This window comes from Pan paniscus, chromosome 7, assembly GCF_029289425.2.
Source record: "Pan paniscus chromosome 7, NHGRI_mPanPan1-v2.0_pri, whole genome shotgun sequence".
Classification (NCBI taxonomy): domain Eukaryota; kingdom Metazoa; phylum Chordata; class Mammalia; order Primates; family Hominidae; genus Pan; species Pan paniscus.
The window spans coordinates 142421155-142445383 of NC_073256.2; the positions used below are offsets into that span (position 1 = coordinate 142421155).

Sequence of the window (24229 nt, forward strand, 5' to 3'; positions counted from 1 at the left end):
CCTGAGCCCCGCCCCCGGTCCATCGTCTGGGCCGAGCCCGCCCAGCCGGCTGAGACGCGTGGGGCCTGGCGGCGAGTGGGGGCGCGCGACGGTTACTCTGGTTACTGGGGCCGCGCCGCGCTGGCGAGAGCCGCCGCCCGCGAGGGATGCTGGTGAGGAAGCCGTCGGGAGCCGCCGCCGCCATCTGAGGGAGGTACCCTGGAAACCACCTTTTATCGGTGGGGAGGTGCAGTCGCGGTGGGCGGGTCTGGGGGCCAACGAAGCGGGAGGCCTCTAAATCGCGAGGTTGGGGCTGCATTGCCCTGGAGCCGCACTCGAGTCCGAGGCCATCTTTTGTTGGAGAAGGCGTCGGCGCTGGCGTTTTCCCGAGGTTGGGCTGTACAGTGTCTCCGTCCGCGGAAAAAGAAGCCTCTGAACCCGCGCCGGCCCGCAGCCCCCGTGCCTTCCGGCCGCTGCTCGCCGTCGCCAGAGGCGAGGCCACGTTTCCCCCAGTGCCGAGGTGTTTCTGTGACCCTCCCTCCACTCCCATTCCCTTCTGAAAGGGCACCTGCTCTTGGTGAGAAAAGAAATTATAGCACGAAGAGCCAGTATCAGAAGAGTATCCATCACCCGCAGCAACCGCTCAGGGAACACCATCAAAAAAGAAAAAAAGGGAATATCTGGATTGCCTGGGCGAGGAGGAGCGAGTCTGCTCGGGAGCTGTTCCAGCAGGCGATTTTTAAATACTGCTTTCTACGTCCTATATAACTTGGCTTCACATACTTTTACACTAACTTTATATGATTTTTAAAAACTGGTCTGATCGGACTTCTCGTCCTGGGACACTGTTTACTGGAGTCTGGCCGGCTCCCCGTGCTCCTCTTGGTACCTCATTTTGGGGAGAACCTTAAACCCACCCGAGCAGATAATCTCCGCCTTGACCGGTGCCACCAAAGAAGCCTTGGAACCATGTGGACTTTTCTGGGCATTGCCACTTTCACCTATTTTTATAAGAAGTTCGGGGACTTCATCACTTTGGCCAACAGGGAGGTCCTGTTGTGCATGCTGGTGTTCCTCTCGCTGGGCCTGGTGCTGTCCTACCGCTGTCGCCACCGAAACGGGGGTCTCCTCGGGCGCCAGCAGAGCGGCTCCCAGTTCGCCCTCTTCTCGGATATTCTCTCAGGCCTGCCTTTCATTGGCTTCTTCTGGGCCAAGTCCCCCCCTGAATCAGAAAATAAGGAGCAGCTCGAGGCCAGGAGGGTAGGTTGATTTCAAAGCGGGCAGATGAATGAGTGTCTTATTTAGGAGTAGGATTGGGTTCACTCAAATATAAGTTTTATTTGAATTGCAAAAGGCGGCAGGTTAGATGCTTGTATACATTCTCACGTATTATTTTAAACTCTTTGCTGTGCCTTGGTTACATCTTTGACCTTCTTAAGAATGAGTGAAAACATTTGTTTCATTTAGCATTGGTTGAGCCTCAGATGGAGGTTGGATATTTGATTATGAAAGATGGAACGAAATGTTAGAATTTCATTTTGAAGGAGAAGAACAACCACTTTCCATGATGAAAAAGTTTTTAAAAAGTTCTTGGGTAAGGATTGGATTTGTGCCTGAGGAAGAAAGAAACGTGCTGCGGGTAAGTCCACTGCTTGTAAGAAGTGACAGCTGACTGGGGAAAGTGACAGAACAGTTTGAAAAGCAGGCAGAAGGAGAATGCTCAACATTATGAGGCATTGGGCTCAAAGTCCTCCTCCCCAGAATATTGGAGCATTGAGTAAATGCTCGTAGTAATGTCCTAACATAAAGGCCAGGTCTTCAAATAAGGGTGTAGTTGGGATTCCTGCAAAGGGAGCAGAGGCGGCCACTGGGAGAAGATGAGGGGGAAGAGTTTAGGCCAGATCATTTAGGGCATGTTGGCAATGAGTGTTTGGGCTTTTTCCCGAGAGTTCTCCCAAGAGCACTGGAGGATTTTAAGTATGGGAATAACTTTATTCGGTGTTTACTTTTAAAAAATTTTTGTTTTTTGAGACAAAGTCTCGCTCTGTCCCCCGGGCTGGAATGCAGTGGCATGATCTCGGCTCACTGCAACCTCCGCTTCCCTGGTTCAAGCGATTCTCGTGCCTCAGCCTCCCAAGGAGCTGGGATTACAGGTGCACGCCACCACTCCTGGCTAATTTTTTTTTTTGTATTTTTGTGGAGACAGGGTTTCACCATGTTGGCCAGGCTGGTCTCGAACTCCTGACCTTAAGTGATCCGCCTGCCTCAGCCTCCCAAAGTGCTGAGATTACAGACGTGAGCCACGGCGCCCAGCCTGACTTTTACTTTTTAAAAAGAACATTGCAGTTGCTGTATGGAGAATGGGTTGTAGGCGTACAAGAATGGAAGCAGGGCTATCAGGCAAGAGACTATAGCAGTAAACCCACACTTGCATTTTAAATTTTTGCGCCACCATTTCTGGATGTGAGATCTTTGGCAAATTGCTTAATTTCTGTGAGAATCTGTTACCTCTTCCATTAGACGGGAATGGCACCACCCTTGCTGGTAGTTAATACCTAGTCTATAACCGCCTGATAATAGTAGCTGTTAATATTAGCCTAGAGGTAATATACATCTCTTAGGATGAGCCTTATGAGTAGCGCTGAGTTCAGTGACATGGTGCATGGGTTTGAGGAATGGGAAAGGAGGGAGAGAGAATCCTTAATGTTTAATTTGAACTCTTTCGTATTGTGGTCTGAAATAATTTCCCTTAAGGTCACTGAGCTCTAGTTCAGGTGGCTGGAATGCTGTTCCTGTTTTCATGCTGTGTAGAGAAATTTTGGAGTAGGAAAATTGGGTTACCAGCAATCAATATTGGTTCCATTTTGTGAACGCCCCAGGCTTTCTCTTTATTTTTTTGTGAACCAGGGAGTTGTTAGATTGCGATCTATTGAGTACTAAGTTCCCATTAGTGCTTACTCTACTGATCAGGCTCTGCAAGGCCTGTTTTCCTCCAGAGCTCTCCTTTCAGGGTGTGTGTGTGTGTGTGTGTGTGTGCGCGTGTGTGTGTGTGTGTATAAAACAGGAAAAACTTATGAAGAAGCACATTTTTGGTTAAGATGACAAAAGGGGCTTGTCTTGCCCCCTACAGTAATTTAAATATAGTCAGTTCTGGCCATTAAGACATACTAATGGGAAGAGTAGAATATTGAGATCTTCCCATAGTAAAGGACAGAAAAGTATTTTTCTGAGAGAAATTAAAAAAAAAAAGAATAGACAAATTCCCAGTCCACTATAGAGATAAAAGAATGCTGGGTGGATATTAGAATCACAGAGTAAAGTTCTAAAGGATTTTAGGCTTCGTCTTCCTTTTTGCTTGATTATTTTTTAAAAACCCCTTCAAATGGCATTTAGTCTTATCTTAATCATTAAGGTCAGAGAACTCAAGGAAGGTGGTTCCTTGCAATTCTGTATCTGAAATGTATTCAAATGTGTGAATCCATCTACCAAGAAGAAATACTACAAAATTGAATTGTTCATTTTAAAAAGCCACTGTGCACTGTTGTTCTTAGTGGTCATAAATCTCTCAAAACAAGACTTTGCATCTTTTTATGATCAAAGTTAAAGTTTTGCTGTCAGTTCAGCCAGTGATAGGTTTAATGTTTTTCCTTGTTCCTTTTTTGGGGACCACCTGTTTGACTAGGATCTCTTAGAGTATCAGGATGGGGAAAAAGGAGGGATAAATTAAATATGTGCTTATATGTTAAGGACCAAAATTGTAAACAGGTCAAATCTAAGAGTCGGTATGAGTTATTTCTTCTCTTGTAATTTTGTTTATTTAGCTAATCTTCAATTAATAGATTGGTAGGCAGGATTTGACAATCCTTTTGTCATATAAAAGTGATATTAAATTAAGATAGATTTTTCAAATGAAAATCCAGAAAGAGAAAATAAAGATGAATAATGAAAATATCTAAGGCCGTGCGCAGTGGCTCACGCCTGTAATCCCAGCACTTTGGGAGGCTGAGGCAGGAGGATCACCTGAGGTCGGGAGTTCAAGACCAGCCTGACCAACATGGAGAAACCCAGTCTCTACTAAAAATACAAAATTAGCCAGGCATGGTTGCACATGCCTATAATCCCAGCCACTCGGGAGGCTGAGGCTGGAGAATTGCTTGAATCCAGGAGGCGGAGGTTGCAGTGATCCGAGATTGCGCCATTGCACTCCAGCCTGGGCAACAAGAGTGAAACTCAGTCTCAAACAAACAAACAAACAAAAAAACAAACAAAAAAAAGAAAATGTCTAAAAGGTGCCGGATAGTTTGTAACATGAACTCAAATCAGAAGTTGTAAGTGATTTGCATCTTGTCGATTCCCAGGATATATTTGAAGAATTTAGTTATTAATGATACAGTTTGCCCTATAATAAGTCTTTGAAGCCCCTTATGAACATTTATTATATTCGGCCCAGTGTGGATTTCTAAATATGTCTGTATAACATTTTCCAAATATCATGTTTAGAAAACAATAAATATTTAATTTTATTGGGATAATATGACACACTTTAACGAATATTTGGATATCATTGATTTTTATATATTATCTAGATTTTAAAATGTAACAATTTGTTTGGTTTGATAATATTTAGTATCTAGCTTTAGCCTAGGATGCAAAAGTCCAGTGTGTCCACATAGCAGTAGCATGATTTGAATCTAACAAATTTGGATACCTAGTTTACCTTTTTTTTTTTTAAACAGCGCAGAAAAGGAACCAATATTTCAGAAACAAGCTTAATAGGAGCAGCTGCCTGTACATCAACATCTCAGAATGACCCGGAAGTTATCATCGTGGGAGCTGGCGTGCTTGGCTCTGCTTTGGCAGCCGTGCTTTCCAGAGATGGAAGAAAGGTGACAGTCATTGAGAGAGACTTAAAAGAGCCTGACAGAATAGTTGGAGAATTCCTGCAGCCGGGTGGTTATCATGTTCTCAAAGACCTTGGTCTTGGAGGTGGGTTCATATTGATTTTCAGGAGAGTTACGTGGTATAAACAAGCACTCTTCACTTAGACCATCCTATGACCAGTAAGAAGGTATTCCATTTTATTTTCATTTATAAAATTTTCTATACTCATTTACCAACAAATTTGCATGAAAGTGAGAGCAAAGGATAAAATAAGCATTTAATAGTATGATTAAATGTGAATTAGACTTAATGAGATATAATAAAATGGCCAAAAGATTGTAATGGTCAAAATTAAGGACTGGAAAATCCTAGAATGAGGGCATTAAATTTTGTGAAAGGCGAAGGGAACTGTCATTTGTAGAGGGTATGTTGTATACTTGTTACAGTGTTATTACGTAGAATCTTTTATTTAAGCACCATTCATCCATTCAACCAGTGCTTTTTAAGCACTGGCTATTCATTTAGGAAATATTTATGCACTGTCTACTTTGTGTGGGGATGGGGTGGTGGGGTGGGATGGGGTGGGGAAGGTGGGAGAGAGACAAAGAAGCAAGCCCTCCCCTGTCTTTTTTCCAAGGGCACTAATCCTATCGTGAGAGTCTACCCTCATGACCTAATCACCTTCTAAAGGCTCCATCTCCAAATATCATCACATTGGGGATTAGAGTTTTAGCTTAGGAATTTTGGGAGGACACAGACATCCAGTCAATACCATATTTGAACATTTTATGTCACTAATATATATACTAGAGTCCACTTTTTCACTTGACAGAAACATATTTCCAATACTGTTAACCATTCTTTATCAGTATCATTTTAAGCCCAAGCATAGTTGTTTTTCAGTTGACTTCATAATGTACTTCACTTTTCAAACTTAGATGAATGTTTAGGTTATTTTCAGTTATCCTTTTTTAGGTAACACTATAGTGAACCTATTCTTGCATGTAACTTTAAAGATTATTAAATATTATGTCTTTAGGATGAATTTCTTACATGGATTTCCAAGAGTAAGATTATTACATCGAAGGATGCTAATTTCTTCATGGTTCTTGATAATTATTGTTATATTTTCTAAAATACAATATTAGTTCATAGTATCACCAGTAGTATATGAATTTATCAGTTTTATCATAATCTCATCAGTGATTTTGATGGTGTCCTGTTGTTTCAATTTTTACTTAATTTTTTTTATCGTTTGAACATTTTTTCTGATTTGTTCACTGTTTCTATATTGCTTTATATGAATCATCCATACATGTTTTTGTCCATTACTATTGGCATCTTAATATTTTTCCAGTGGTTTTTAATGAGTAAATTTTATTATATATACACGTATTAATCTTTTGTTCTATTTCATATGTCTTTCCCAAAGTATTGTTTTAGTTTTTATTTTTAAAATTAATTTTTTAACTTTCTAATTTTTGGTTGGCACTTTAAAAATGTTATATTTTCTATTGAAAGTTTTTTATTTTTCAACTGCTTTTGCTGCTTTAGATTTAAGAAAGCAGTTTTTACATGATTCTGATGAATTCAGTGTTTTGTTTGCTGCCATTTAAATTATTTGATGTACTAAAAAGTTCTTTGCAGTTTGTCCTGAGTCACTTTTAATGGATAGTATGTAATCATCAACAGTTGGGGGATAACTCTACCCTTTCCATTTGGTTTGGAAAATCTACTTTTTCATATATTCAGTCATTATATATAAATTGGGGGTTTTTTTTGAGTTTCCATATTGGTTTTATTTTCTTTTTATTTCTTTTTGGTGACAAATCTACATATTCATACATTGAAAGAAGTGTTAAGAAGGACTAAATGTGTTCCTATGTCTTTATGGCAGAACAGGTTTACTCAGGAGAGGATTATGGTTTATTTCATGTTGCATTTTCTTTCTGAAGTTGAAGTGGAATTACAGACCTGAAATAGTTATGTTGTTATCTTTAAATGATATTACAGATTTGCTAAGACTCTCATTGACTTCCAGAAGCATCACAGTTTCTGAAATAGTTACATTAGTTTTGTTCAGTTCTCCAGATTTGAAGGCAGAGACTCATTTTTGATGTGTGTGTGTCCTCTTTGGTTCTTAGTTTAACGCTGTGTGTGTTAACAGAATTGATTGTTTTGAGCTCGATTGCTTTGCAGATACAGTGGAAGGTCTTGATGCCCAGGTTGTAAATGGTTACATGATTCATGATCAGGAAAGCAAATCAGAGGTTCAGATTCCTTACCCCCTGTCAGAAAACAATCAAGTGCAGAGTGGAAGAGCTTTCCATCACGGAAGATTCATCATGAGTCTCCGGAAAGCAGCTATGGCAGAGCCCAAGTAAGACCACAGTTTCAAATATATAATTACTAAAGAATCAATGCATTTAAATTTGACCTTTGTACAAATAAGATTTTATAAATTTTAATGAATTTTTGGGGCATAGTCTAGAACATATGTATATTAAAATAAACTGTCAGTCAAAAGAGTGTTAGATATTCAGTGCTTTTGTTAAGAATATCATATAGAGAATTTTCCTTTGACATGGAACTATGAAGAGTTCTCCTTTGACTAAATGAAAATTACATAATTTTTATGTGACGGGAATTTAGAGGATATATTTGTAACTAAGGCATAAGTCCATTTGTGCACATTTTGGAGTTTGAGTTTGTAGTTATGATACTTTCTATTAGAAGTCAGGATACAAAACTGCAAGGAGAAATCCCTGTTTCATTCTCACTAAAGACCCAGTCTGTTAGGACTGGCTTCTTCTCTTGTTTATTAACTTATATTTACCAGTAACCTTTAAAACACTAATTGAAGAAGTTTTAAGCGTGAGAACCCTCATGTGACTGACACAGACTAAAGTATTGACAAAGCAAGTGAAGAAGCAAGTGGACTTAATCCTTCGGACTAAAAAAGACTTGATATCCATGGAAGAAGAGTATGTTCACTGTATGAAAATGGAAAAATCGGCCAGGTGCGGTGGCTCATGCCTGTAATCCCAGCACTTTGGGAGGCTGAGGCGGGCAGATCACGAGGTCAGGAGTTCAAGACCAGCCTGGCCAATATGGTGAAACCCCGTCTCTACTAAAAATAAAAAAAAATTAGCCAGGCGTGGTAGCACGCACCTGCAGTCCCAGCTACTTGGGAGGCTAAGGCAGGAGAATTGCTTGAACCCAGGAGGTGGAGGTTGCAGTGAGCCGAGATAGCGCCACTGCACTCCAGCCTGGGTGACAGAGCGAGACTCCGTCTCAAAAAAAAAAAAAAAAAAGAAAATGGAAAAATAGTCCCAAATATAAAGATTGTAAAAATTACCTGTGATCTTTCTGACTAGAAATAATTACTCTTTTTTTTTTTTTGAGACTGAGTCTCGCTCTGTCACCCGGGCTGGAGGGCAGTGTTGCAATCTCGGCTCACTGCAACCTCTGCCTCCCGAGTTCAAGCAATTCTCCTGCCTCAGCCTCCCGAGTAGCTGGGATTACAGGCACATGCCACCACGCCTGGCAAATTTTTGTATTTTTAGTAGAGACGGGATTTCACCATGTTGGCCAGGATGGCCTTGATCTCCTGACCTTGTGATCCGCCCACCTTGGCCTCCCAAAGTTCTGGGATTACAGGTGTGAGCCACCATGCCCTGCCAGAAATAATTACTCTTAACTGTTTGCAGGATGCATTCCAATACTTGTTTTCCCCTCTGTGTATGAATGTATGAGGGTATGTAAAGTTTCTCTGCCTATATTTTATTTTTTAACAAATTAATTTATTTTTAACAAATTAAGATGAAAATCCAATGTTACTTTTTAAAATATTTTTAAAATATTTAATGATTACTAATGATTACTAATGTAATCATTAGTAATATGTATTAAATGTTGATAAATTAGAAAATAAAAAACACACATTGGACACATGTTTGCACACACATGCATGTCCAGTTTATATGGATAAACTGGAGATAAGGAATTTATATTTAATTTAAATTGCTGAAATGTGCTGCTTTAGAAATGTATTTTTTTTTATTCTTTAGTGCAAAGTTTATTGAAGGTGTTGTGTTACAGTTATTAGAGGAAGATGATGTTGTGATGGGAGTTCAGTACAAGGATAAAGAGACTGGAGATATCAAGGTGAGAAATACCAAATGTCACCTCTTCCTAAGAGATGTTGTTTTTCCTGCTTTTTCACTTACCCCTTTAAAAAAGTAGGCTTACCGGTTTACATGTTGAGTATCTCTTATCTGAAATGCTAGGGATCAGAAGTGTTTCAGATTTTTAATTTTTTTCAGATGTTTGCATTATGCTTACCAGTTGAGCATCTCTAATCCGAAAATCTGAAATTTGAAATGATCTAATGAGTATTTTGTTTGTCACATTACTGCTCAAAAAGTTTTGGATTTCAGATTTTTGGATTAGAGATACTCAGCCTGTGTTATTTATCAAATGGACTGAGTTCTTTCTAAGCCATATGCAACAGGATGGGTTTCAGATTGCAACACATTGTTCTTTAGAGGACTTCAGAATGCTATGCAAAAAACTTTTTAAACAGAACTAATGTGAATAGTTTTTGAAACTGAGTAATATACATCAGCAGAGAAGCAGAGGGGAACTAGCAGGGGAAAGAAGGCAAGATTCAACATAAAAGAAATGATTCAGATAAAATGAGCAATTTAACTCAGGCAATAGTAAGAGAATCTTTTTAAAAACAATTTATCCTTTTATTTTATTTTATTTTATTTTGTTTTATTTTTTGAGACGGAGTTCCACTCTTGTTGCCCAGGCTGGAGTGCAATGGTGCGATCTTGGCTCACTGCAACCTCCACCTCCCAGGTTCAAGCGATTCTCCTGCCTCAGCCTCCTGAGTAGCTGGGATTACAGGCATGCTTCACCGCATCCAGCTAATTTTGTATTTTTAGTAGAGACGGGGTTTCTCCATGTTGGTCAGGCTGCTCTTGAACTTCCAGCCTCAGGTGATCTGCCCACCTCAGCCTCCCAAAGTGCTGGGATTGCAGGCGTGAGCCACCACACCTGGCCAATTTTTCCTTTTTTTAAAAAAAATTTATCGTAGTAAAAAACATGTAATTCTGGACTGCTCCCCATAGGGTTACCACCTCTTAGAAATTGTCCTCTAATGAAGATGACTGGAATGTTTTCTCTGCTCATACTGTAGTATTATAAATACATGTAGTCATTTGTACAAAAATTCTTCTAAGCCCTAGCTGCTGACTAAAAGCACTATATGAAGTTAGGAAATTTTAGAATGAAAGAATCTGGCTAGTCCCTGGAATTTGTAATGAGATTCACTGCTCTGTGTTACATGCCTGCCTTGTAGTTGTTTCCCCCATTGTCTGTCAAAGTGGAGAGTAATCCCAGATGGTTTGCATGGGAGGGCTACAAAGGGAGACGATCCTCAGGGACTCAGAGGAAGTATCTAAACACTGGTCATGCGTTATCTGAAGCCCACATAACAGTTTCTTCAATAGTATTATCTTCAACTACTCTCTATAATGCTATCTGATAATATATCTAAATCTCTTCACGCACATTTTTTAAGAATGGCTTTTTTTACTGTGTGTTTCTGACTACTAAACTGAGTAGTCTTCATTTCTGTTATAGGAACTCCATGCTCCACTGACTGTTGTTGCAGATGGGCTTTTCTCCAAGTTCAGGAAAAGCCTGGTCTCCAATAAAGTTTCTGTATCATCTCATTTTGTTGGCTTTCTTATGAAGGTACTGTAGGAGTGTGTTATTGTAATTTCAATAAAAGAAACTTGAAATTTGAAAATTATTAAAACATTTTCTTTTTATTTTTTTTAGAATGCACCACAGTTTAAAGCAAATCATGCTGAACTTATTTTAGCTAACCCGAGTCCAGTTCTCATCTACCAGATTTCATCCAGTGAAACTCGAGTACTTGTTGACGTTAGAGGAGAAATGCCAAGGAATTTAAGAGAATACATGGTTGAAAAAATTTACCCACAAATACCTGGTAAGAAATAGCATCTTCAGTTCTTACAAAGGCTGTGTCTAAAATAGGCCAGAGATAAGGATGGCAGGTGAAACATTCATCCAGTCAACCAGATATTCTGGAACTGAACTATTTAAACTAGCACATAAAAACAGCAAAACAAACTCCCAAATTAATAAAAAAAAGTTTCGGGCCGGGCACAGTGGGTCATGCCTGTAATCCCAGCACTTTGGGAGGCTGAGGTGGGCAGATCACCTGAGGTTGGGAGTTCAAGACCAGCCTGACCAACATGGAGAAACCCCGTCTCTACTAAAAATACAAAATTAGCCGAGTGTGGTGGTGCATGCCTGTAATCCCAGCTACTCAGGAGGCTGAGGCAGAAGAATCGCTTGAACGGGAGGCAGAGGTTGTGGTGAGCCGAGATCGTGCCATTGCACTCCAGCCTGGGCAACAAGAGCGAAACTCCGTCTCAAAAAAAAAAAAAAGTTTTGATATGTTTTTGTCACATAATAGCATAGTTTTTAGAATAATTGTTTTTATTGGCATATATGGTATTTTTAAAGGTAGTCTCTGGACAGGAATCTGACTCTGAATTCTTTAAATATCTCTTATACCTAAATATTTTTGTGCTTGGTTTTTGTAGTAATGACAGCTACCATTTCTTGAATGCTTACTATAAAGTGTTTAGCAAACATAATTTCATTTAATCTATGTAACCACTCTGTGAGGTAGGCATTATCATTATTCTCATTTTACAGATGGGAGAACTAAGGTTCAGAGAGATTAGTTAGCTCCTCCAAGTATAAACTATTAGTAATGGCAGAACCAGGGTTGATATCAGGTCTGTCTGGCTCATATGTGCCTGTTTGAACAGACATGTCCCGTCCGCAGAATGTGAGAATTGTAAGGGATCTTCAGGATCGTGTTAGTTTTGAGTTGAATATAAAGGCTTCATGAGATTTAGATAGCTTTGTAAAAACATTAATAAAAATTACTTTTTCACAAATCTAAAGTTTTCATGGTACAGTTTTTAGGATCTTTTTTTGAGAATGGGATGATATAGGAAAGAAAAGTAAAAAAAATTTAAGAATTTTGATAAAATTGAAGGGAAACCCTGATTGTCAATTATGATATGATTAGAGTAATAGGAAACTATTTTTGGTATGAGTACATTTTGTTTAAATATTCCGTTTTTTTCAAGTTATTTTTTAAACTAAGTGAAACCACTTTAGTAACAAATTATTAACAGAAATGAAGTGAAATGAAGTGGGCAAACTTAGATTTTAAATAATGACATTTTCAACATGTACATGGAAACATTTCAATAAATTTTCATTTAGTTAAGCCACTTTTGAAGCTTTCAGATGGGGAAATTATGAATATTTATGAAAAGGGTCATCCATTACCTGATATTTTTAGCATTTATTTTTCTTTTATTGTAAATGTGGTGGTTTTTCTTTTTTTTCTTTTTTCCAATCCAGAGGTTAATTGGAGTAGAGTGCCCTGAAATTATGGAGAGAAACCATTGGTAGGTTTATATTAATATTAGTTAGATTACCAAGATTCTACTCCTTAATATGAATGGAATAATTTTTAACAGAGGCTTCTTCTGCTCCTCTATTCCCAGATCACACTGGGAATTGTATGACAGTTCATTTTCTATATAAGTAGCACAGAAATTTAAAACTTGTTTGGAAGTATCTCAGAGATGAGCTGATCAAACCATTTCATTTTTATAGATGAAGAAATTGAAGCTCAGAGAGGTAGGGCTGGCCTCGAATTCTTTTTCTAGTGTACATACCCTCCTGCTGTTTGTGAATTGGTAGTGTATTTCATCTGATTATTACAAGAATATATTGATTATAATACATTAAATATTAAATATGACAGTAGTCTGTTAACATTTGGAAGAAAGGTAGGTGGTTTTCTCCCTGTTTCATTTCATCTGAATTTGCCTCATTGTTTTTTCATTCAGTTGTATGTATGTTTATATTAATGTTCTCTTAGATTCCTTAGTCATTCCTTAGCATTAACAGCTAAGTGCTTAATGAATAATTTTATTAATGAAATAATTAGTTCTTGATTTATCACAAGGGATATATGTAACAACCATAACAGATGTATAGTAGGCATTTGTTTATACTTGATAAGAAAATATGTGATACTTTGAAATTGAAGTGTTATGACCCATTTCTTTGGGTTGGTGGGATTTATTGCAGATCACCTGAAAGAACCATTCTTAGAAGCCACTGACAATTCTCATCTGAGGTCCATGCCAGCAAGCTTCCTTCCTCCTTCATCAGTGAAGAAACGAGGTATTATTTTTTGGGCTTATTTTATAAAGGAATCAGTATTCCAAATGACAAATATATGATTAAATTTATACTGTTACGAATAACATCTGGGACAGATAGTTTGTTACTGTGGATTAGTGCATTATTAATATTGAAATTAGTTTTATGATCTATTTAGTTATTAACATTGAGTGTATAGAAGTATTGTGCTAGTCAGGGAAACAACAGGTAAAAAACTGACCTTGACCTAGAGAAGGCAATTTTCTACTTAGGAATGTAGACAGATAATTTTACAACACTGTTGATAAATAAAACCCACAGATTCAGTGTCAAGGAGTGTGCAGAGCAGGGAGGGAAGCTTGTGAAACGGGAGGGGTAGTTAGGGAGGACGTTGTTCAGGAAACAGTGGAAACAAAGGACCTTGGACCTGGAAGATGAGTGGGAGTTCATGAGGTGGACAGTAAGATGAGGAACTTCTAGGTAGATGGAATAACATTGCCAAAGGATGAGAAATGGTGGCACTTTGAAGGAACTCAAGCAGTTTCCTATGGCAGGAGCATAGGGTGGGTGTCAGAGTGGTAGACAGACCATTAACATTTAATCTTACAGACAATGGAAAGTCATTTGAAGTGTTTTCTTGTTACTAACTTTATTGATATATAATTCACAAATCAGTTTGCCCATTTAAAGTGTACAGTACAGTGATTTTTTTAGTATATTCACAGTGTGTGCATCACCACCACAATCAAATTTAGAACATTTTTATCTTGCCCAAAGAAACCCCATACCCATTGGTATTCACTCCCCATTTCCTCCCAACACTCAGCCCTAGGCTACCCCTAATTTACTTTCTGTGTCTAGATTTGTCTATTTGGGATGTTTCCTAAAGGCATTGTATAGTAAAGCCCTTTGGAACTGGCTTTTCATTTAGCACAATGTTTTTGAGGTTCATTCATGTTGTAGCATGTTTCAGTTCTTCATTTGTTTTTATGGCCAAATAATCTTCCATTGTGTGGCTATATTACATTTTGTTTAGCCATTCATCAATTGATAGATATTTGGGTTGTTTCTACTTTTTGGTTATTACAAGCAGTGCTGCTATGGACATCTGTGTGCGAGTTTTTGTGTGGACATATATTTTCATTTTTCTTGGTTATATACCCAAGAGTGGTATTGCTGGATTACATAGTAGTTCATATTTAACTTTTTGAGGAGCTGCTAGACTTGTTTTCCAAAATAGCTGTCCCAGTTACATTCCTTTCAGCAGTGTGTGAGTTCTAATTTCTCCACATCCTTGTCAGTGAACACTTGTATTATCTTTGTGTGCATAGCCATCCTAGTAGGTGTGAACTAGGCCTTTTATCATTGTGCTGATTTGCATTTCTCTCATAGATAATGATGTTGAACATCTTTTCATATGCATATAGGCCATTTGTTGTTTGGAGAAATGTATATTTAGATTTTGCATATTTTTTTAATTGGGCAGATTTAAAATTTATGTATTGTTGAGTTTCAAGAGTCCTTTATATATTTTAGGTACAAGTCCCTTATTAGATATGTGATTTGCAAAATTTTTCTCATTCTGTGGGTTTTCTTTCCATTCTTCTTAATGGTTTCCATTGAAGTACACATGGTTTAAATTTTCATGTTTATTTTTTCTTTCGTTGCTTGTGCTTTTGATGTCATATTTAGGAAGGCTTTGTCCAATCTAAGTTCAAAAAGATTTACTCCTATGTTTTCTTTTTCTTTTCTTTTCTTTTTTTTTTTTTCTGAGAAGGAGTTTCGCTCTTGTCGCCTAGGCTGGAGTGCGATGGTGCGATCTCGGCTCATTGCAACCGCGGCCTCCCAGGTTCAAGCAATTCTCCTGCCTCAGCCTCCCGAGTAGCTGGGATTATAGGTGCTCGCCACCATGCCCAGCTAATTTTTGTATTTTTAGTAGAGACGGGGTTTCACCATGTTGGCCAGGCTGGTCTCAAACTCCTGACCTCAGGTGACCCACCCACCTCAGCCTCCCAAAGTCCTGGGATTACAGGCACGAGCCACCATGCCTGGCCTGTTACTCCTATATTTTCTTCTAAGAGTTTTATAGTTTTACCTCTTAAATTTAGCTCTTTGATCCATTTTGAGTTAAATTTTGTGTCTGTTGAGAGGAAGGGGTCCAGCTTGATTTGTTTGTGTGTGGATATTCAGTTGTCCCAGTATCATTTGTTGAAAAGACTGTTTGTTCCCCAGTGAATTTTCTTGCCCTTGTGGTCAAAATTCCCTTGACTGAAAGGTAAGGGTTTCTTTCAACAATATTTTGTAATTTTCAGAGTATAAGTTTTGCATTTCTTTTGTTAAATTTATTCCTAAGTATTTTACCTTTTTTGATACTTTTGTAAATGGAATTTTCTTAAAGAGGCAGTGGTGTGATTAGACTTTTATTTCAGGATATACTCTGACATTTTTGTGGAGGATGGTTTGGAGGAAAGTCTAGTAAAACATACACTAAGATTAATTATTCTGTCAGTGATGATAAAAGGCCAGAACTAGGGTTGTAAAATGAAAGGTAATGAATAAATTTGGGTAATATCTAGGATGTAGAATGTAAAAAACGTGATGATTTGGATATTATAATGAGAATGAAATCTCTTGATGTAAATTCCAGGTTTCTGGCTTAGATAGTTTTGCCAGCCATTTGCTGACATAGGAACAGGAAAAGGAGTTAATTGGGTTTTCTTTCTTTTTTCTTAGTTTGTCTTAAAGGTTTGCTGATTTTATCTTTTCAAAGAACCAACTTTTCATTTTGTTATCTTTTGTATTTTTTTCATTTCATTTATTTTGGCTCTGATCTTTATTATTTTCTACTAATTTGGGGTTTGGTTTGCTCTTGCTTTTCTGGTTGAGATGCACTGTTAGGTTGTTTATTTGATGTTTTCCTGCTTTTTTGATGTAGGCACTTACTGCTAAAAACTTTCCCTTTAAGTATTGCTTTTGCTGTGTCTCACAGGTTTTATATATTGTCTTTGCATTTTTATTTCTATCAAGAAATTTTTATATTTACTTCTTAATTTCTTCATTGACCCACTGGTCATTCAAGAGCATATGGTTTAATTTCCATGTGTTTGTATACACAGTCTCCAAAGTTCCTCATAGTACTGATTTCTAGTTTTATTCCACTGTGGTCAGAGAAGATACTTGATATGATTTCAATTGTTTTTTGAATTTTTTAAGCCTTGTTTTGTGGCCTACCCATGATCTATCCTTGTGAATGATCCATTTGCTGAGGAGAAGAATGTGTATTCTGCAGTTGTTGGATGAAATGTTCTGTGAATATTTGTTAGGTCTGTTTGGCCTGTAGTCCAGATTAAGTCTGATGTTTGTTGTTTATCTGTCTGGATGATCTATTCAGTGCTGAAGGTGGGGTGTTGAAGTCTCCAGCCATGATTGTATTGGGGTCTGTCTCCTTAGGTCTAATAATATTTCCTTTATATATCTGAGTGCTCCGGTATTGGGTGCATATGTAATTGTTACATCCTCTTGCTGAATTGACCCCTTTATCATTATATAATGACCTTCTTTGCCTCTTTTTATAGTTTTTGTCTTGAAATCTATGATGTAAATATCACTACTGCTCTTTTTTGGTTTCCATTTGCATGGAATATCTTTTTCCATCCCTTCATTTTCAGTCTCTGTGTGGCTTTATAGGTGAAGTGTGTTTATTTTAGGCAGCAGATCGTTGGTTCTTTTTTAAAATCCATTCAGCCACTTATGCCTTTCGAGTGGAGTTTAGTCCATCTACATTGAATGTTATTATTGGTAAGTTCGTACTATTGCCATTTTGTTTTTGTTTTCTGATTGTTTTGCTGTCTTTTCTTCCTTCCTGTTTCCTTTTCGTGAAGGTAATTTTCTCTGGTAGTATGTTTTAATTTCTTGCTTTGAATTTTTTTGCCTACCTCTTGTAGGCTTTTGATTTGAAATTACCATGAAACTTGCAGATCATATCTTATAACCCATTATTTTAAACTGATGACAACTGATTCCACAAACAAGCAGAGAAAACTAATAAAAACTCTACACTTTATCCTCCTTGCTTTTTAACTTTTGTGAGTTTTGTACCTTCATGTAATTGCTTACTGCTCGTTAAGGTCCTTTTCTTTTAGATTGAAGAACTCACTTCGGCATTTCTTGTGGGAAAGTTTGGTGTTGATGAAGTCCCTCGGCTTTTGTTTGTCTGGGAAAGTCTTTATTTCTCCTTCATGTTTGAAGGATATTTTCACTGGATATACTATTGTAGCATAAAAGTTCTTTTCCTTCAGCACTTTCAGTGTGTCTTGCCCCTCTCTCCTGGCCTGTAAGATTTCCACTAAGTCTGCTGCCAGACATACTAGAGCTCCATTGTTTGTTGTTTCCTTTCTCTTGTTGCTCTTAGGATCTTTTCTATATCCTTGACCTTTGGGAGTTTGATTATTAAATGGCTTAAACTAGTCTTATTTGGATTAAATCAATCACCAATCCTTGCTTGGTGTTCTGTAGCCTTCTTGTGTTTGAATATTGATATCTTTCTCTAGATTTGGGAAGTTCTCTGTTATTTTTTCTTCAAATAAACTTTCTACCCTCATCTTTCTCTCTATCTCCTTTTAAAGGCCAAGAACTTGGATTTGCTCTTTTGAAATTATTTTCTAGATCTTGTAGGTGTGCCTCATTCTTGATTATTCTTTTTTCTTTTGTCTCCCCTGTGTATTTTCAAATAGCCTGTTTTCAAGCTTACTAATTCTTTCTTCTGCTTGATCAGTTCTACTGTTGAGATTCTGCCATGTTCTTCAGTAAGTTAATTGAATTTTTTATCTCCAGAATTTCTGCTTGATTCTTTTAAATTATTTCAGTTGTTTTGTTAAACTTACCTGATAGCATTCTGAGTTCCTTCTCTGTGTTGTCTTGAATTTTGTTGAGCTTCTCCAAAACAGCTATTTTGAATTCTCTGAAAGCTCACATCTCTGTTACTCTGGGATTGGTCACTGGTGCCTTATTTATTATTGTTAATTTAGTGAGTTCATGTTTTCCTGGATGGTTTTGATGACTGTGGATATTCACCAATGTCTGGGCATTGATGAGTTAGGTATTTATTGTGGTCTTCGGAGTCTGGGCTTGTTTGTACCCATCCTTCTTGGGAACGCTTTTGAAGTATTCAAAGGGAAGTGAGTGTTGTGATCTAAGTCTTTGGTCATAGCAGCCGTATCTGTATTAAGGGGCACCCCAAGCCCAGTAACATTGTGACCCTTGCAGACTTGTAGAGGTACCGCCTTGGTGGTCTTGCGTAATATCTGGGAGAATTCCCTGGATTATCAGGAAAAGAACTCTTGGTTCTCTTCCCTTACTTTCCCCCAAACAGAGTCTGTCCTTCTGTGTTGAGCTGCCTGGAGCTGTGGGGGACGGGTGACACAGGTATGCCTGTGGCCACCATGACTGGCGTGTGCTGAGTCAGACCTGAAGCCAGTACAGCACTGGGTATTGGTGAAAGGCTTATGGTGATGACTGCCTGGTCACCGCTGATGTTCCCTCAAGACTCAAGAGCTCTACAGTCAGCACAAATCCAGCCAGGCTTGTGCCCTTCCCTTGAGGGCAGTGAGCTCCTGGGGGCCCAGGACTGGTCCAGAAATGCTGTCTGGGAGCCAGGGCCTGGAGTTGGGAACCTTAGGAACCTACTTGGTGCTCTATTCTACTGCAGCTGAGCTGGCACCCAAACCTTAAGACATATTCTTTCCCACTCTTCCCTCTCCTTTCCTCAAGCAGAAGGAGCCTCTCCCCATGGCCACCAGTGCCCCAGGCCTGCAGTGAGTACTGCCTGGCTGCTGCTGGTGTTCACTCAAGGCTCCAGGGCTCTTCAGTCAGCTGGTGGTGAATGCTGCCAGACCTGGGTCTCTCCCTTCAGTACAATGGGCTCCCCTCTCACCCAGGACGGATCCAAAAATGCTGTCCAGGTGCCAAGACCTAGAATCAGGGACCCCAGGAACCCACTTGGTGCTCTGTCTCACTGGCCAAGCTGGTACCCAGGCTGACTTTTGGTTCTTATGAAGGTGCTTTCCTGTATGGGAGGGGGATGATCGCCAGAGGACTTGCTTTGTATACCTGGATACCTGTAGATTCTTTTTATTTTCTTCATATTTCAAGGAGGCCTTACAAATGTATTGACATTATTGGACTTGTCATTAGGTTTGTATATGAGCTTCATGAGGGCAGAGGCCACACTCTTGTTATTACCGTATCCCCAGTGCCTGGCCAATTAGGTACCCAATATTGATTCAAACAACTCTTGAATTTTTGCCTCAGCAAATTTTAATCATGATTTGTTTTCATGTATTTTCACATTTTTCTTATTATTAGCTTACATCAGTAATCTTTATACATTGAGTTATCCTTTTTGTTTTGTCTCAAGGGATGCTCTAAAATCAAATCTTCATTACCTCTCTTCATAGGTGTTCTTCTTTTGGGAGACGCATATAATATGAGGCATCCACTTACTGGTGGAGGAATGACTGTTGCTTTTAAAGATATAAAACTATGGAGAAAACTGCTAAAGGGTATCCCTGACCTTTATGATGATGCAGCTATTTTCGAGGTAAGATCAATTATTTTGACAAAAATGTCTCAAAATGGATTTATTTCTGGGGGTTAAGAGCAGTGGGGCTCTGATGGGGAGATCTGTACTAAGGAACCTGATGCTTTATAATAGCTCTTAGGCATCTTGCTTAGGCTTAAAGAACCTGACTTGCAACCTGTGAATCTTAGAGAATTTCTAAATTTGAATATTATGTAACACTTGATTGCTATGGGCCACTTAGCTCATAGTGGTTGTAAATTTAGCTTCAGTGTCATATAACCCATTGCTCTGAAGGTGATTTTTTATTTTTTTTTGTAAATGATAAACATAAGGCAGTATTACTTGCAGATAGTCCTTAGAAGGATAAGTATCAGTTTGAGGGGATTATAAACATCAGTTTGTGCTTTTTTATCCTTACCGTATAATAAATGAGCTATTTCTTTTTTAGGCCAAAAAATCATTTTACTGGGCAAGAAAAACATCTCATTCCTTTGTCGTGAATATCCTTGCTCAGGCTCTTTATGAATTATTTTCTGCCACAGATGGTAAGTGTAGACACTTTTTAGTGAATATTACTCAATTGCAGATTTTTAGCATAGGAAAGGAATAAACAAGTTAGTGATTTGTCCAGAAATAAAAATGTTACCTGAGTTTGCTAACTCCCAAGTTGGTAGTTTTTTAAAATTCCATTTTGAGCAATAGTTGTAGTTTTAGTTTTAGTTTGGAAGGTAGTGGAATTTCCTTAGACATTAATAGCAATGCCTCAGTAACATATTCATTATTTTGAATTCCTCTGGTGCAGACTAGATCATGCTTGTCCTCACACACACAAGATTGTGATGGAAGGTGTTTTTGGCCATGTATTAAAAGGCAATGTAGTCTTTTTCTTCCTAACACTAGTTTCAATTTCTTTTTAAAGTAGTATTTTATAAAATGAATACAAGCTGTTAATCTTGTCCCTGTTGAAAAGCACAAGTAACAATGCATTCACCCTTTACTTATTTGGATTATTTTGGTGCTTTTGTTTCTGTTTCCATATTATAGAGAGGTCACGGTCAATGTATATATTAGAGAAAACACAACTTAGCAGAAGCAGTGTTAGAAATGGAGGAAAAGAGGCCAGGCGAAATGATTCATGCCTGTAATCCCAGCACTTCAGGAGGCCAAGGCAGGACGATCGCTTAAAGCCAGGAGTTTCACACCAACCTGGACGATAAAGCAAGACCCCATCTCTACAAAAAATTAAAAGATCAGCAAGGCATGGTGGCGTGTGCCTGTAGTCCCAGTTATTTGGGAGGCAGAGGTGGGAGGATCACTTAGGGCCAGGGGTTTGAGGCTACAGTGAGCTATATATAGTGAGCTATATGAAGTGCCACTGCACTCAGCCTGGGCAACAGAGTGAGACTTCATCTTCTAAAACAAACAAATAAAAAATTAAAAGAAATGGAGGAGAAAAGGCAACTGTGCCACCTCCTCACCACAGCAGTGTACACATCAGTTTAATAGTAGGTTAATGAAACTAGGCTTTTCAGTTTTCAAGAATAAATACTGACTCAAATGCCACTACTCTAGTATATTTGCAACATAGCTATTTGTATGATCTGGCTGAGGCCCTAGTGATAAGTGCTGTGGTTATAATTACAAAAGATGATACAATAAAAATGCTTTCTGTAGCCTCTGTAACCATTAACTCTTCCTAAGGAAAAAAAACAAAACAAAAACCCCACCAATCTCACTGGTTATGATTTTTCCAAACAAATTTCTCTTGCTAAATTGGCATAGAGGTTAAAATGGCTGGTTGGGCAAATGAAAGTAACTAAGTTTAGAGTTTTGGGCAAATAAAAAGAACCAAGTTTAGAGTTTTGGGCAAATAAAAAGAACTAAGTTTAGAGTTTTGGGCAAATAAAAAGAACTAAATTTAGAGTTTTTCTGAGCTCTTCTTTCTAAGCTTTTCTAACTTCTTGAGTTCTTAACATTATGAATTTAAATCTACCAACAAAACAACATTTTTTAAAAGTTACAAGATTGGAGGAGGAAAGACCTTTATTGGAGCAAAAGTTTACCTGTTGCATCCTTTACTTTTTAAAATCTGTTGTAAAGAAAAATCTGGGCATACCTGAACAGAACATTGATTCTAAATGGTTAAAAAGGTTATCAATTGATTACACTACATTGTGAGGGTTTTATGAGTTACTTTGAAAGGTATTAAAAACTTTATAGATATAAGGAATTATTATTTATCGCTCCTCACAGCTCTCTTCACTTGATAATTTACTGCTTAGTTAGAGATACTGGTTGGACATCTTAGAGACTGGGAATTTGGTTTCTAGAATTGTGTTAAAAAGAGCTTCCAAAGTATTTTGCATCACTTAATGAATTAACAGCAAAATCAAGGAAGTACCTTTTAAACAACTCTTCCAAGACCTAAATATTAGTAGTTATTTACTAACAGAAAAAAGTTTATTCATATTTATATTACTCTCCATAGTGCTGATTATGGAATTCAAAAGAAATCCTGGTTGTTGAAATTCTAGGACTAGATATTTAAAAATTATCTGCAAGATGTAGTGTTTGTTATTTCTCATTTTTTCTGATATATCATTAGCATCCTACATAAGTGTGTACACATATTTGATTATTTTACAATTTTATTTTAGATTCCCTGCATCAACTAAGAAAAGCCTGTTTTCTTTATTTCAAACTTGGTGGCGAATGTGTTGCGGGTCCTGTTGGGCTGCTTTCTGTGTAAGTTGTGATGGCACAGAGGATACAAATCTGCCAGATTTTCTTAGGACTGTTCAGTTGATGAATTACTGCAAATTTTTCTTCCTTACACATTTTGATATTTTATTATCTATTAGTATCCCAATGAGAAGGTGGCCCAAAGAAATGAAGAAACGCAATATTTAGTACTGTTTTCTTTCTAGGGAACAGCAGTTAAAGGTGGTGGTAGAGGAAGCTATAACCCTTGATTAAAATAGAAGCTTGTTTTTTGCCTATGGATTTATCCATATGTTCTGGTCTGTGGGAGCCAGGAATAATTGAGAAATTTTAATTTAAGAATTAGTTTCATTGAAGTACAGGGACTTATACAACCCAGTATTAGTTTTGAGCGTACAGACATATGTGGAACTATTCTTGGAAAGTCTACAAAGTGAAATCTGTCGAGTTATTTCTCATTTGCAAAGTGATCCTTTGAGTCATTTCTCATTAATCTATAATCTGAATGTTAATACTGGTATTTTTAAAAGCCCTACATCCCAACAGACCAGGCCATCTAGATATTTCAGCGTGGTGTCTCAGGATGAGTAAACAAAACAGCTAAAAATATATGACTTACGTAAACTAGAGTTACAGGAGTTACTAGCTTCTCTGAAAGGGATATATTCTAAGTATTTTTTCTTAAGAAAGAAAAGGTGGGGTGGGGGGTTTGCTCCTGCCATCAAACTTAACATGCAGACATATTTGTAACGTCCTCTAAAATGTAGAATGTTTGATACAGAATTATGATGCTTGGGTAAAAAAAAGTAGGATGTTTGTTGAGCTTCGTAGATTATATGTAATTGGAACCTTTGGAGTAAATTTTAGTTTCTGAGTCTTACCAATATGTATTTTTTTCTATTACAGATTGTCTCCTAACCCTCTAGTTTTAATTGGACACTTCTTTGCTGTTGCAATCTATGCCGTGTATTTTTGCTTTAAGTCAGAACCTTGGATTACAAAACCTCGAGCCCTTCTCAGTAGTGGTGCTGTATTGTACAAAGCGTGTTCTGTAATATTTCCTCTAATTTACTCAGAAATGAAGTATATGGTTCATTAAGCTTAAAGGGGAACCATTTGTGAATGAATATTTGGAACTTCCCAAGTCCTAAGAGACTTTTGGAAGAGGACACATGTAGCATAGGACCATAGCACTTACAAAGTGGAAACTCTTGGACCAAGATTTGGATTAATTTGTTTTTGAAGTTTTTTGTATATAAATATGTAAATGCTTTAATTTGCAATTTAAAATGAAGGGGTTAAATGAGTTAGACAATTAAAAGAAATGATTGTTACCATAAATTAGTGCTAATGCTGAGGAGAACTACAGTTTTTCTTTTGAATTTAGTATTTGAGATGAGTTGTTGGGACATGCAAATAAAATGGAGAATGAACTTTCGTGTCTTTTTGTTTCTTGTTGTGGGCTCGTTTACATAGCTTCATGAAAATGAAAAAGAAAACCAAAAAGTGGGATGAAAAGTGCAGAGGGAAACCCGTTCTATTAAATAACTGGGGAAGTTGCCTTAATGTCTTGACCTTGATTTCCTCATCTATCCAGTGAAGCAATTTGATAAGGTTATTTTCTTTAAAAAAATTACTTATTTATTTATTTTATTTTGGGGCTGTGACTCAGATTTGAACCGAAAGGTTCTTTGCTGAGTTCTCTGAAAATATCAGATTCTGACAGGAAAGGCAATCAAGGGCTTTATAAGTTCCACTGTATAACAACAT

General features: G+C 37.8%; 1 protein-coding gene across 3 annotated transcripts; it reads left to right on the forward strand.

The window, feature by feature from the left end:
- The first annotated feature begins 25 nt into the window (after positions 1-25).
- Positions 26-23892, forward strand: SQLE (squalene epoxidase). 3 transcript variants are annotated; one of them, XM_008973922.3, is made up of 12 exons: positions 66-193; positions 1447-1618; positions 4716-4965; positions 7060-7240; positions 8931-9027; positions 10513-10626; positions 10714-10885; positions 13084-13179; positions 19614-19756; positions 20187-20283; positions 22396-22483; positions 23366-23892. In XM_008973922.3, the coding sequence occupies exons 2-12, from the start codon at positions 1502-1504 to the stop codon at positions 23556-23558; spliced, it is 1548 nt and encodes a 515-aa protein (XP_008972170.1). In that variant the 5' UTR covers positions 66-193; positions 1447-1501; the 3' UTR covers positions 23559-23892. The 3 variants fall into 3 exon arrangements, with proteins under 3 accessions (XP_034822468.1, XP_008972170.1, XP_003820509.1); XM_034966577.3 differs by lacking the exon at positions 1447-1618 and having other exon boundaries at positions 26-193; XM_003820461.5 differs by lacking the exons at positions 66-193; positions 1447-1618 and adding an exon at positions 631-1239.
- Positions 23893-24229: the final 337 nt, after the last annotated feature.

Coding starts and splice junctions, on each gene's coding strand:
- SQLE (XM_003820461.5), top strand. CDS start 949: ATGTGGACTTTTCTGGGCATTGCCACTTTCACCTATTTTTATAAGAAG. Junction 19,757..20,186: donor ATGATGCAGCTATTTTCGAG/GTAAGATCAATT, acceptor TTTCTTTTTTAG/GCCAAAAAATCATTTTACTG. Junction 22,484..23,365: donor CCTGTTGGGCTGCTTTCTGT/GTAAGTTGTGAT, acceptor TTTCTATTACAG/ATTGTCTCCTAACCCTCTAG.